The sequence below is a fragment of the Haliotis cracherodii genome, unplaced genomic scaffold (assembly GCF_022045235.1).
Source record: "Haliotis cracherodii isolate W230 unplaced genomic scaffold, xgHalCrac1.p SCAF_16, whole genome shotgun sequence".
NCBI lineage: Eukaryota > Metazoa > Mollusca > Gastropoda > Lepetellida > Haliotidae > Haliotis > Haliotis cracherodii.
The window spans coordinates 15390843-15406340 of record NW_027266271.1 but is presented as its reverse complement, the minus strand read 5'-3'; the positions used below and the strand labels follow the sequence as shown (position 1 = coordinate 15406340).

Genomic DNA, 15498 nt, shown 5'->3' with positions numbered 1-15498 from the left:
CCAACAAATCCAATACTAAAATGTTATATTTGCCGTTAGGAGCGTACATTGCAACAGCCTACATGTACGAACGTAACTTATCATAATTGCGATCACAGTGGTGTCTAACGTTAGGCTGCAACGCCCCAGTAACCATACCGTTGACACTCTCACCCAGCAGAGCAATACTCCTTGGCGGTTATTTCCTATGAAATGAAGCTGGGAAGCCATTGATATATAAGCTTTTACCTTTAATACATGGCGTACGGGCAGGGCCTGTTATTGAGTGTTGTGGAAAGCAGTATTGTGAAACGCGTATTTAGTACTGACAGATGTGAATGAGTGGTTTGTCCTTTAATGTTCATCTGGTTAAAGTAAGGCTCGGGTTATTTGTGAGAGGCTGAGAGAACCTGAACAAGTTATATTCTGTATTGATAGTGAATCCATGTGTATATAACTCACTCCCAACTTTATTCGTGTAATGTATTTGCTGCTTCTAGATCTTTACGAATGAATGGAACAGCTCACATATGTTTTGGGGTTATTCATTCATTCATTCATTCATTCATTCATCTGTAACAACTCTGATAATTTTCAGTAATATACATTGTTTTAAAATCAGTATTTGTTTTAGCTTAAACACGAAATCCCAAAGCAGTACATTCAGTTCCTAGTAGTTGTCACTTATTATTACAGTGGGACATGGTCAGGCGATATACTACTCAAAAGAAGTTAAGATTCCGATTCCGACACCTACATGGCATGACAGAGTAACTATAGTAATATGAAATAACCTGGAGTTCGTTTACTTATTTTGAGCAGTATGTGTTTTTGTGCGTGCTTCTCATCTTCATCTCTGTATTTTGTCATAAAGGAACGCAGATAACACTGTCTGTTGCTTCGGGTTTTTCGTCTTTTGTGCCCCCCTTGCTCCGTCTTTGAAATGCTCAACACCGATACTGCAACCACTGAATGTAGCATATAGATAACTATTGACCAAAGTGTGAACCAGTTTTTGCACATATCATAAACAACAGATTATCTGCGAGTTTCTTTACCGCAAGCAAAGGCAGGTTTATTTCTTATTTTGTTTTAATCCCCGCCCATCCACTCTATCTGAAGCTGAACATGGAGACGAAACACACACACAAAGAATATTTACGACTAAAAATGAAGGTTTTCCTATCAGTCTGATATTTTGTCTCTGGTACAGATAATCAAAATGAAATGTATGTTAGAAGATTAAAATTCAGATGGCTTTGTCAAAAACGTGACAGGCGGAACATACCTCCCAATCATTATATATTATATTTAATAATATTTATTATCCCATGGGTATTTTAAGATTATTCGCATGCCACCGTCGTATGACAGGAGTATTGCTGGGTGCGGCGCTAGGCAACAGACACTTACATTTTATGCAAATTATGTGAGTGGCGGGTATTTCTGCATGCTTACCCTTTCGCGAATGCCTGATTTCATCAATGATTTTTGGTGATCCATTCATATAGTTTTCACCATTATTTTCCCTTCTACGCGCAAAGAATCTGTTTTGGCAGATAATCGAGACTTGTTAATCTCTGGCGTTGACGTAATATTTCTGATACACATTTTTTTCAATGTTAATTAGACACCATTTCATAAAACCAATTCTCAACCACAAATAATTTAAATAAGATTACACACGTCTCGTTGTTGGTACTCGTAACAAACACTTTAGATAAAAACAAACATTTAGAAGATGAGCACAATAATAGTACCCACACGAACAAGCATGTTTAGATATGACATAATGTCACAACGTCGGGGAACAAGCAAAGTACGGGGCGGTCGGGTAGCCTAGTGACTAAAGCGATCGCTCATCACGTCGAAAGCCCGGGTTCGATTCCCCACATGGTACAATGTGTGAAGCCTAGTTCTGGTGTCCTACGTCGAGATATTGCAGGGATTTTACTACACGCAGCATAAAACGATACTCACTCACTCAAGCATAGAACAAAATTCAAACTCCGACTTTAAGGGTGTTTCTTCAACAGAGTGTACGGTAGTCTAAGTTACCGTTACCCTTCATGTGATCTTGTGCAAACAAAAGCTACCGCATGTCAAAACCACCCGCAGTCATCACGTCCGTGCAGGTTGTGATAGGTTTGTGGGTATATTCGTTCGGTGCCCTACAATACAATAACTCCTTATTCATAGGAGGCGTGACCTTCGGGAGTACCTTGACTGCCTATAACAGTCAGAGTGAACAGCAGGAATATTATTAACTACCATTGGGTGAGGGGCAAGGTGCCCAGCCGTCTTAATCGCAGTCGGTGTGTAGAGTTGTAATCTTCAGGTGTGTGAGAATCCGATTACGGTCGGTTTGAATCCTAGATTCGCCCAGATGATGTTGCATGCTTTGTCAACACTATACTCGTTCTTGTGGTAAACGTCAACGACCTGATTAACTTTAGGCTATCCCCTAAAACTAAGCTGACACGCCGTGATATAAACTGAAATCTGTTCAAAAAACCAACTTAGTAATTATAAAATGTCAATACCAGAGAATAACCAGTCTCGATTATCCACCGAAACAGATTCCATTGGGAGTAAAGGGCAAACTGGGCGTGAAAATTATATGAATGGATCACCGAAAATCAGTGATGACACCAGGTATTCGCGAAAACGCTCTCACTCTCTCTTGTCGAGTAGGAGAGAGTGATACAGCTACGAACAGCTGGACCACCACTGCGCCTATTGTATTGCGAAACATGAACAAAACAGGTTCACATTAACATAGTCCAGACAAATACGGGTATGTGGGGAACACTCCCATCCGTATAAGTCTAAACATCCTATTACGCGATGGTTCCACCCGGCTACACTCCCCTCGAGGGATTAACTCTTAAATAGCATTTTATCCATATTATATGTGAAGATCATATACTGAACAAAATAAGTTAGGGATCATGATTATGTTTGGGGACATTTATATGAAATTGTGTGCTCAGTCGTCCCTACAAAAACATATCCCCCAAAGTATGTTTGATCCCTCACGTTTTTTGTTCAATAGATAATAGATAGATCAACATACTTGCAAGAACGGCACACAAAGCTTCTTCAATACAATGCTGTTGGCAAGGTAAAAGCGTAAAGTCACTCAGACTATGTACCCGGCTGTGAAGCAAACAGGGTATATTCTGGCGAGCCAATGAAACACGTGCTATTAAAATGGAATAAATGTGACTTAAGTTAGTGTATGAAATATCCCTCTGCCCGACGGACTTTGCTTGAAAAGTTGCACGCCCAGGCTATTATTGTATTCCCTAAATCCCTAAAAACATTCTAGTTTTAATTCAATGTTAGCGGTAAATGAACTGTCAACAGTCAACACATTGTTTAGTTATTTCCCAGATGTTGAAGACGAATTTCGGTCCTCATACCATTCTAATGTTTATCCTTTTGTTGCTATTGTTCATTAGTCAAGAACATTCTGGACTGGCAACATTTTTTTCTGGTCTGGTAACTTTGCCCAGATGCCAGTCCCGTTGTGTGTGTGTGTGTGTGTGTGTGTGTGTGTGTGTGTGTGTGTGTGTGTGTGTGTGTGTGTGTGTGTGTGTGTGTGTGTGTGTGTGTGTGTGTAAACATTTACTTCCCGTCCTGATATTGATGGAATTATGCTAAAAGCGGCGTAAAACTCACTCAATCATTAATTCACCTAGCGTTAGTCATGTCTGTGTGCGTGATGTATACGTGTCTATATATATTTTTTAAATACATAATTGCACAACGTGTCGATATCAAATCAGTCAGCCGAATCCTTACAAACCGGTGATTTGAACCAAGTGCTTACTTAAATGTGTGAGGGGGGGAGGTGGGGGGAGTGGGGTTGTGTGTGTCAGTGACCTAAATAACATGCGGCAGACATACTTTTAAAAACGAACCGCGCCCTTACCCCAACCCCCCCCCCCCCCCCATCCCCCCCCATCCCCCCCCATCCCCCCCCCCCCCCCATCCCCATCCCCATCCTCATCCCCATCCCCATCCCCATCATCACCAACGCCTGTTGAATATGATCCGCTAGGTGGTAGGTCCGAGAGAAGGGATTGAGTGAGTGTGTATGGTCTTACGCCATTATTAAGCAATTTTCCAGCAATGTCAAGACGAAGGACACCATAAAAGGGCTTCACACATTGCACCCATGTGTGGAATCGAACCCCGGCCTTCAGCGTGATGAGCGAATGCTTTACCCACTTGGCTACCCGACCGCTCTGCGTCAGTCAGCAGATACTGCACCGTAAATATATCCGGAGAGATCTACGTGGCAAGCGTAAGGAAATCCTTCACACATGCCTACTTTATTCATGATGAACACGGATACGACTCAATTCTTATGTAATGACAAAGATCATGACTAAATAAGGCATTTTTTTCAAAACCCACCGACAATAGCTGTAGAGACAATAATCTGCACACACGGGAAACGCCTATTTTGTCGATTTGAAGTGTTTTGAAGATGACGCAATAGGTTTGAATCTTTAAACAAGGTCCCCACAACACGATCTTAGCCTTAATGCCATACCTTAACATACGACTACGATAGTTGTAGTGCTCCTTCGTGACCAACTCGTGTTTTTCCGGGACAAGCTGAATAGTGACTGGCGCCCCTCTCGTGGACGTTTTTGCGACCGGGTTCCGTCTTAGCGAAAACAGGCATACCTAAAACAATTGTTAATTCGTTGCGTAATGGTTCACATGTATTTCCCAATACATGTTATATATATTTCAGATGCAATTTATAGCACATCGGGACATGCGGAATTTTTACAGTATGGTTGAACACATTTAACTGTATCTTGGGTATATTTTTAGATGCAAGACATATGTCAAATCAAAAATTATTTCTGAGGGATTCTTTGACGAAGAACTTGAAGTCATACGCGCATTCTGATTGGTTTGTCGTGTTATCGCACATACCATTTATCGATAGGGGGACGAGTGTTCTTGCAGGTTACGGAAAGGGGCGAGTGGTGACGAATGTTGTAGCGCTAAGATCGCTTTGTGGAACTAGACCCTACTTCTCACGTCCCTCACACGCCATGCCTTCACCGTTAACGATATGTCTCGATACTCTTTCAAAGATATATCACCAAACGTCCTTGTCAAAATGGGAGTGTTTTGTGTATACTCTACTCGCTATCCTGCTATTCAGGGGATGCTATGTAGTGTGTATGATAGCACATTACGCTTGCTCTATAAGGGATCGGGATTGAAACGGGGTGGAGGAGGGTGGGGGTGGGGGGTGGGGGTGGTGGGTTGGGGCGATATGATTTAATCGGGGTGAAAATTGACCCAGCAAATGCTTAAAGGAAATATTTATGATTATAGTTTTGATTAAAACAAATTCTTTTTTGGCCGTAGCTATATATCTGGTCTCCATACAGACTGAGCACACGCTCATACATGTATCTGCATTCTCTTAGCATAACATCGTGCAGTACAACTTCAGAAATATAAAAGACTTCTTGGCTTCAAACATACAGATGTATTTCATTATTTTTGAAAGACAGGAATGTAGACAAAAACATTCACAAATTTCATCTGGATTATAAAAAAAACCTATTTCATCTCACAAAACAATTGCAGCCAAATTTGAGTGAGTGAGTTAGTGTTCTTTAAGGCCAAAGCCAGAAATATTCTAAACTCCCCGACAAAAGAAGGTATACAGCCTGGTTTGATGGTGGGTGGGCGACAAAAATGTGACATAAAATGATGGGGAGTGGAGGGGGAGGGGGTGGGGCGCAGCAAAATATGACACCGTCCTAAACCGCCACTCCCCCCCCCCCCCCCCCCCTCATGATAAATTAGCAGTCCCTTAACTCAAACCGCCTGTTGGGTGTTAATTGTACTTTCCCTTCCATATAAAAATTCATACAGTGAAGACAATACAGTATACGACGTTTATAACGAACACGCTTATAACGAACTGGTGGATATAACAAACTCTTTTTTGTATATTTGATGGAATATGCTTATAACGAACTACGGTTATAAGGAACTAAAATTAGCGGTCCCTTTGAGTTCGTTATAACCGTAGTTTACTGTATTTCTGTGTGGAATAGTTTGAGGATGTCATATCTTCAGAGTGGTAAGTTTCTAAACTGGAACAAGTCAAGAGCTACCAAAGACTGATATGACGTTCTGTTTGTTTCAGAAAGAAGCATCTTCTTTACCGCATTGGTCGTCAACGCTTTCATGGTGCTGGTCACCGCGACGAACCCAACGGTTAGAATGGGTAAGCAGAAACGCCGTTACTTAGATACGAGATGCATGCCATTGTGGTGTTTCCATATTTAGTCGTATTTGAAATTGAATATTTCACTTGAGCGCCAATGTCAAAATTGTCTGTATATAGGACAACGATCGAAATGTAGAAATGTAAACCATTGTACTTCATAGTGCTTTTTTCAGCAAGTACTATTTACCATGTTGGTATTTAAAATGTAAAACGATGCGAGGAAAAACGAATGAGAAGTGGGTAAGTGATAAAAAGTGTCCCTGCTATGTCTTTCAGAATTAAAGGAGACACAATCTTAACGTTTGCATCTTCCTGAGGCAAGGGAGTTAAGTGACTGTGAAAGCCCAATTTCCACTCTTGCCGATGTAGGCTGGAATTATGGAGTTATAATTTGTCTGGATAAATGAGTCTATGCATAGTGCAATCAAAGTCGCGTAACTCGCAATAGCCACTGGGGGCGCTAGGATTGAGCCCAGAAATTCCAGCCAAGTTCGCGTGGAAACTGGACTTTTAGAGTCAGTTCACTCTCTTGCCTCAGATGAAACGTTTAATGTTTAACCAAATTCGGCATGACAATGAAAGACGAAATAAGAGTCCGGGTTAGAATTGGATCGGGTGGTCAGACTTGGTCATTTCTTGTTTTTAGTGTAATCGTACCCGACCCTGTGGGACGTTGCTCACATACATCACTGCTTTGGCTTAGATCCAGTTATTTACAATCCGTCGTGATATAGCTGGAATAGTACTGACTGGAATAAAACAACAAACAAAACTAAATGACGTTTTCTTCAACTGATTACAGAACAGAAGAGTGACATGGATCTTGAGGACCTACTGGAGATTGAGGATCTTTACCCAGTCACAAGAAATCGCTCTCGACCAAGTCAGACCCATGTTCAAAAGTACAACAAATTACCTGAAGTGAGTAGAGCAAAATTTGTACCTTTCACGGCTAAACCAGCCTATTCCGGTAAATTCGAGGAGGATCTGGAAGAGGAATTCTTAATACAGGCTGATCACAACCGGGTGAAGCGTGAAGTGTTTGAAGGCTCAGGCGAGGGCAACACAAATGATGGTAAATATTGTAAAGTTGATGTGAATGAATGATTGCGCTAGGATGTGTGCGTTTGACTGAGTGCTTGTATGCGTGAGTGTCTATGCCTGTGCGCATGTTTGTATTCACGTATCTGCGCCCTGTATAGTGTGATCTGGAATTTTTGTTTAACAGAATCTGTTTTCAGGCAACTCTCCAAAACAATGTTTGAAGCTGAAAACAAACCTCCAAATATAAAATGGTCGAACTGTCAGTAAACTGGCTATTTAAACGTTCAAGGCGCCGTGCAGTTATGAATTCAATTTGATTTGATATAATGTGATGGACACTGTGGAAGTTGGGACGAGAAATATGAGGACTTTGTCGTATCCGTATATGTCTGGTTGACTGTGGTTAAGCAGAGGCAGGTGAACTACACTAGAACAAGCGTGTTATGTGGAGATGACTATGTTTTCGATTGGAATACACAAGCGTCATGAATGGTATTGTACCGATATGGATCTACCAGGAGTACGTGATGTTTGTGTCAACGTGACAACGTGGAAGCGCTTGCTTCGTGATGCTGTTCAGCTCTGCAACCATCCATTTTGGGTAAGCCTTTGTGGTATTAGTGTTTCGAAATTGGGATTTACACTTCCGATTTCGGCATAACCAACGAACGCTTCAATCACTGGATACATCGATGGCCCAGCATAGGCGGGGTGACTCTGTGAGGATAATGTCAACCCACTTGAGAGTCTGTATCACTTCAATAAATGACACCTGGTTTTGGGGGAAAGCCTGGCTTTGTCCTGTGAAACAAAAAGCACGCGAGGACTGGAGTTCATTCATCTTAATATACCAAGTGTTTATTGAATTCTTCAGATTGGAAAACCACCGTGGCTAACACATATCTGTAGCCTCTGTTGTGAGGACAGTAATTTCATGAAATTCACGTGGATCATAATCCTTGACCTTTGTGGAAATGACTGTGAAGTGTGCATGCTTTCAATGGATTTACAATACCAGCTTTTGAAAAGTCCTGTATAGTTATCATTCATTTTGGATACAATGTGTTCAGTTGGATTACCGTATTCGACGTAATAAGCGCCCCGCTCTAATAAGCGCCCACGGCGATATTTGCTAATATATTGGCAAGTGAACAATCCCAATTAGCATCCCTTCCGATTGATCAATGTACACAAGATTTATTCACTCGTGTATAATACGCACTCGTGTGTTATATGCACCCTTAATTATGGGCAATTAAATTCTGGAAAAATATATCTGTCGTATATAAACAGTTTAGACCGTCAGCATAAACCACAAAATTTATCTTTCAACTCTCTGTTTTTTCAACCCAAATAACATTCTAATAAGAGCCCCCTATTTCTAATTTTGAGAGCTCCCTTGGCGCTTATTACGTCGAATACGGTATATACAATAAAAGCTTCAGACTGATATTATGAAGCGTACCATTTAGAGAATCTTACCCGAGTGTCCTTTTTGTCGATAAGGAATTGGCGGATATAACGAACTCTTTTTGGTCCCGTCCGTTTACTATACATGTGATGTAGATATGTTTATAACGAACTCCTATTATAACGAACTAAAAGTACTGGTCCCTTTGAGTTCGTTATAACCGTAGTTTACTGTATATCAACATGAGTCGATAAGAATTTTGAAGTTTTGAACTCTTATGTACGATCATTGATATATTTGAATCAAAAGATGACAGGGTGAGAATGTATTCATCATCCAAAATCTTTCTCTCATCAGTTTCGGTTTGTAAGCATGACGTCACAATGGTCTGTAAAGCATTGTGCTCCAGTTTCAGTTTTCAGTCGCGCAAGAAGATATCGCTTGATGTCACCCAAGCTATATCTCTTCTGGAGTCAGTTTTGAATGCTTTGTTTGTTGTTTAACGCCGCACTCAGCAATATTCCAGCTAAATGACAACGGTCTGGACCAGACAATCCAGTGACTGACATCATGAACATCGATCCACGCAATTTGGATACGATGACATGCATCAACCAAGTCAGCAAGCCTGACCATCCGATCCAGTTAGTCGTCTCTTACGACAAGCATAGCCGCCTTCTACGGCAAGCATGGGCTGCTGAAGACCTATTCTACCCCGGATCTTCCCGGGTCCAGTTTTGAATGAAAAATAGGGCATATATTCTCACTTTTATGTCATATAGCTGGATTATTGTTGAGTGCGGCGTTCAACAACTGAGAACAAAAACTTTCCCGGTTGTTAAAAACTTGTTTGATATGGCGCATCATATACCTGTTATATTAGCGTAATGAGAGTTCGTGCCCGAATTCGAGTAACGTGGGTTCGAATCCTATATTCGCCCTTATAATGATTTATTGTATATCAGGACCATACCCATGCTCACTAGCTTTACCAAAGTGGTAAAGGCCTATATGGCCTGCATCACTTCGGGCTTTCCTCCCACATTAAGCTGAAACGTAGTGATATAACAGAAATATTGTTCAATGCGGTGTTAAACCAAACCAATTCAGCCACTACTGTATCATGGATAATGTTTCAACTATAATGATTGATAGCTGAGATACTGCGAAGCCAATTATCTATTTAAAAATGTCCTAATAATAAGAAGACAAAAATCGAAATTAGGATTCGCAATGTTTTATGAACAAATATGGTATTGTCAAAAGAATGTCACCCGATAAACAAATATTTGACTCTGACACAACCGAAAATGCCCACCGATGCTGTCACAAATTAAACCAATTCATGGTATGAGTTAAATATATTGGAGTTTGATCAATACCGCCCCTTGGAAGTGATTCCGAAGCACATATGTTTATGTAGTTGTACTGATTTGTACTGTGTTGATTTGTAACTGACAACCTCGACGTTTAGCAGTTGTAATCCCTTCTCTATTTAAGACCAAACTCCCCTTTTCGCGAATACCGGACATAAGCCATAGTTGATGGTGATTCATAAACACATGAGGGCGGTCGGGAAGTCTAGTGGTTAAAGCGTTCCATCCGGGTTCGATTGTTCATGGATACAATGTGTGAAGCCCATTTCTGGTGTCCCCCGCCGTGATATTGCTAGAATAATGCTAAAAGCGGTGTAAAACCATACTCACTCACTCACTCACTCACTCACTCACTCACTCACTCACTCACTCATAAACACATGCGCATGATATAGTCGTAATCTTACTATACGCTCACTTTTTGCAGAGATTTCTCATGATTATGAAAATGGCTTTGTTCTTATTTACATTTCAATGACATTCCATAGTACATGACATTTACAACCACTTGTTTAAGTACTCATGAGTTTCGTTTTACGCATAATGATCTGTGGATCATCATAACTGCTTTTAGTACAAATGTATTATGTTCTTGTTGTTTATTCTGCAAGGTGGGGCGGTTGGGTAGCCTAGTGGTTAAAGCGTTCGCTCGTTCCGCCGAAGGCCCGGGTTCGATTCCCCAGATGGGTACAATGTGTGAAGCCCATTTCTGGTGTGCCCCGCAGTGATATTGCTGAAATATTGCAAAAAACGGCGTAAAACCATACTCACTTACTATTCAGCAAGGTCACGTAGGCCCGGGTTACAGCAGCTGCATAGCAGCCATTATTGTAATTGCAATTTACATCAGCAGTTTTGTCCTTAATTGCATAGACTTATAAATATACACAGCCAAATTAATTAGATATTAAATTTATCACTTGACATCAAGACATTGAATTTATGTAATGTGGGAAACACACAGATGTTCTTGGAATGTACTGTTCACGCAAATCGGCAAACATCGTGCATACAAACAAGAAATGATACTCTTCCTCAACAAAACATTTTACAAACATTGCAAAAACTTTCGTTTCGTCGAACATTTGTCTGATCACGGAAATAGGTTTATCGCTTGCATTTCCACGCTAACACGACGTGATATGACTGAGGTAATGTTCGAAGAGACGTTAAACCAAACTCACAACACTGTGACACACACTAACATCATGCTAGTTAGTTTAGCGTACTTCTTGTCCCTACTCCTCAGCAAGGTGTCACAAGGCCATTCTGTAGTAGAACTTAATGTGTGGGTGTTTCCCATGGGCCTTGGCCGAAACTGGAAATGAATATCAGACACAGTACCCCTTTCAGTTAATTGTTCAATCCATGGTCACCTCCCGACGTGTTTTAACTTGCTTCCCTGGCCTTTAGTGAGAGTTCAGCTTGCCTTCTACAGCATTACAACACAGCCAAATGTGTTTGTCATGAATCTTTGGTATTCTTGAAACTCTATGAATATTCTGACTCGAAACAAACGTCCCAGGACCCGTTCCACAAAACAATCGGAGCGCTTTGACTATGTTAAAGTAGGGGAAATAAGCACAGAATATTAAATTGTCGGTGCCTTATGCTGCCCTCCTACATGTCCTACTTATTTGTTACTATGGACCTTTTCCCTCTTCAGTTACTGCTACACTGAAGTTAGAGGAAAGCTTTCGAAGTGCTTCGGCCAACCAGGCAGCTCGCACGATTGCCGTGGCCATCCTTGTAAGTATGCGAAATATGTTTGCTAATCTCACCTTCAGCGCCTGATATAATTCACCCTCCTCTATCTGTGTAATAGTACCTCCCGGGGCAGCCCGTGGTGGATTGGGACACCTCGTGGTGAATCGGGACACTCCGTGGTGAATCGGGACACTTTGTGGTGACTCGGGACACCTCGTGGTGAACCGGGGCACTCAGAAGTGAATGGGGACACTTCGTGCTGAATCGGGACAATCCGTGGGGATTCGAGGGCAACATATCTTTCACTGGCCACAATGTGTAATTTGGTTTTGTGTGTGTCATGGTGTGGAGTTTTGCTCATACTATCAACCATTGCCCTGCCCAGCCCGTATTCAGTTATACTGCTCCAGCATTGTTCACTTCGGTGTTAAACATTTAGTATTCCTAGCGAAGAGAGTTTATTTGAATACTGTTAGATAAATAGATACACTTATGTAAAGAATATAAATATATAGAATATACTAGTATGTAAATTTTAAGAATAATTGCATTTTTGCGGATCATTATATTATATGCCTTCTCACTGTTAATTTTCTGTTAAGCTTCAACAGGAGTTTCGAGAAAATGACATCGGAGTTACATCAACGGCAATAGTTTTAAGGTAAGATAGAATTATTTTATCTTTATTATAACTGATAACATAGAAGGTCGTGAATATGGATCATAGTAGTGCGAGACGTAATGATGATTTCATCAAACTATCTGAACATGTCACTGTCACATTGGCCTTATGTCCTCACCATTCCATCGCCATGTCTTGAATAAATACATGCACATATTTCTCTCTGACGCTAATACATCCCTGAATATCGAACTTATCGTCGGTCTCCAAAGTGTGTGTTTTATAGGTTGGCCCAGTAGTTAAAACGTTGGTTTGCCACGCCGGGGTCCGGGTTCGATTCCATACAGAAAGTAACAGGCCAATCCCTGTGACTAGAATATTGCTGAAAGTAACGTTAAACCATTCACAGACATTGTATAGCGTCAGATTTAACGTTTTCAGCAATCTCCATTTTTAGTCTTATATGTTACAGAGAAGGAGACGGCAAAGCTTCGTACATCATCATATGCACCTTCACTGATCGCAGCGACTTGAGGGGAGTAGCCTACGTTCTCCTTAGGATTTTTCGACGTGGAATGTTTGGTACCTTCAACGTTCTCAGGGAAGGAACGATAATCAACACGGCTGGTGTAGAAGGTTGGTGTACGGTATTGTTGAGTTAAATACTTGCTGTCAATTAATACCGACTTCTTTCATTAACTAGCGTGTTTTCACTTCATGCATTGTACTCTAAATGTACTAAATGTTATGTGAAAGCATAATAAAGGTGAGGGCACGAGGCCAGTTATCCGCTGTCAAGAAGTTATTTCCCTTAGCCGTGCCAGGATACGTAGGTTCGAATTCGAAATTGTACCGATTATGATCCCTGGTTTGTAAGCACCATGTACATGCACGTGCCTACCCGTGAAGATCCGGGATAGAATAGGTCTTCAACAAGCCATGATTGCCGTAAAAGGCGACTGTGCTTGTTGTAAGAGGCGACTGACGGGATTGGGTGGTCAGGCTCGCTGACTTGGTCGATGCATGTCATCGATCCCAATCACTGGATTGTCTGGTCCATACAGATGGAATATTGCTAAGTGCGGCGTTAAACAACAAACCAACTAACCAACCAACCAACACTAACGTGCCAAACATCTACCAACGCCAAGTTTGGGTTTGATCCCTCATTAAGCCGCTTATTTTAGGACGTCTTTGTTGCTAAAATAAAGTTGTGAATATTGACATTTTGCCATCTCCTATTCGCATTGATAATTAAACATGAACAGCAACAATTGACGTTCCTTTTTCACAGACCAAATCTCTTTTTTCAGTTTCTGTTATTTGTTTCCTGTGCCCTGCTGACCGACCCTGTGTCAATGGGAGATGCGGGTGAGTTCCCCAACAGCACCACACATCGGTGTTGTTGTAATCACACTAATGTATAGTACCCTAGGCTTGCCTAAACATGTTCAATAAAATTGTAGGGGACGTTTTGGGGTGGAATTCGAGATCCCCCTGATAAGGTACAAGGCTTATCTTTATTTTACCCGTGCTCGTGGGACTTCGTGTGTTTGTGACGGGTGCCACCCGCGGGGCAGAATATGCTCACTTTTTTGTGAACACCTGGTATCATCACAATTTGATTCATAAACACATGTTCATGCTTTTATCAGAGACTTCTAATGATTATAGAAATGATATTGTGGCACTCATTTACAAGACGTGAGAAGAGAAAAATGCTAAACATAACCATAAGCACCTGGGGGAAATACACTAACAAACATGCTGTAATATTTTTTTACTAAAGTCCACATCAAATATATTTTTCTTAGAGTGTATCACCTATTGTTTTGTTTCCTTTTTCATACTGCAGGGCCCGTAAGTATATTTTTTATATTTATGTAGAACATCATGCTGTTACTGACAACGATGTAATCAGTACTAACCACACTGAATAAGACCGTAAGAAGATACTTTCTAGGATTAGTTTTATTAATCATATTAATCAAGGAGACAACCAATGGGGTTAGTATAAGAAGAAAGTCTTAGATATTTATATTTATTTTCAAGATAGTCAGCCGAAGGGTAAATAATATTTCAAAATGTAAATTATCTCACATTGACCACAGGTCAAGGACGCTTATCACATGACTTATCACATGTCACCATAGGCTGCCAATGTATAATAGGTTCATATCCGTTGGGTTAACCGTGTTTATTTAACTGGAGCTTGGCTTTTGTTGTTTATCAGGTGTTAAATTATTACTAACAAAATGTCATAGAGTGTGTCCTATGATCTGTGGTTCATATGGGCATATTTGTTCTCATTTGATCAGCAGTTCATTCTGATAAAATTCCGTCATCCTGGATTAAACCTATCACAATATGCAGAATAATCCATCGTATCAGTTAAAATATACTTTATTTATATAATCGATGTAAACATCATTGCTTGCTACTTCTAACTCACTGCAGTTATGTTAACATATATGTATAGATCTGAATGATAACAGATGAGCTACAGAACCTTGACACTGTTTAATAAGGAAAATACATTCGAAAATCTATTTTCAAATGTCATAGAAATCTACTGAAGATAATGACAATTCAGGTGTAAAAAAATACTACTCTTTAATTCGTTTTCACTTACAAATATAACTTCATTGTTGCCTGCGCTGTAATAATACATCGAATATCATATATTTTCAGCTTCGACTGTGTCGGGAACTGGTAAGTCTACATTCATATTAATTTGAAGTTATACATGATACCTTTTATATACAAATGCTCATAAGTATGTTCACCCCCACAAAGACGCATGCATCAAAGGGGTGACAATAATTATTAGCATGGGTATAACATGGGTCCTCACAACTAACGCTGCAGCTTGAAGGAAACTAGAGAGGACTCCGGGGTAGAACTGGCCTCATTGAGCCCATACTTGAGGAAGGGTGATCGGACTCGTTGCGTTTCACCGATGGCTACTCATGCTTTCACTCATGACAACACTCAATTTCGGGGAAGATTTTCTCTCTGCGTTTAAAACATAAAACAAGGATCAACGAAAAGAGGAAGGATTTGGTATTGTAAGCGTTGG

At 40.7% G+C, this 15498-nt stretch overlaps 1 protein-coding gene across 1 annotated transcript in view; it reads left to right on the top strand.

Annotated features, from left to right (window-relative positions):
- Positions 1–15498, top strand: part of LOC139463865 (uncharacterized) — a 54045-nt gene that overhangs the window by 440 nt on the left and 38107 nt on the right. Inside the window, exons 2-9 of the mRNA XM_071245262.1 lie at positions 6176–6256; positions 7062–7334; positions 11757–11839; positions 12400–12458; positions 12892–13055; positions 13733–13790; positions 14275–14279; positions 15111–15131. Coding sequence (XP_071101363.1) covers positions 6176–6256; positions 7062–7334; positions 11757–11839; positions 12400–12458; positions 12892–13055; positions 13733–13790; positions 14275–14279; positions 15111–15131 — 744 coding nt within the window. The remainder of the gene's footprint in view (positions 1–6175; positions 6257–7061; positions 7335–11756; positions 11840–12399; positions 12459–12891; positions 13056–13732; positions 13791–14274; positions 14280–15110; positions 15132–15498) is intronic.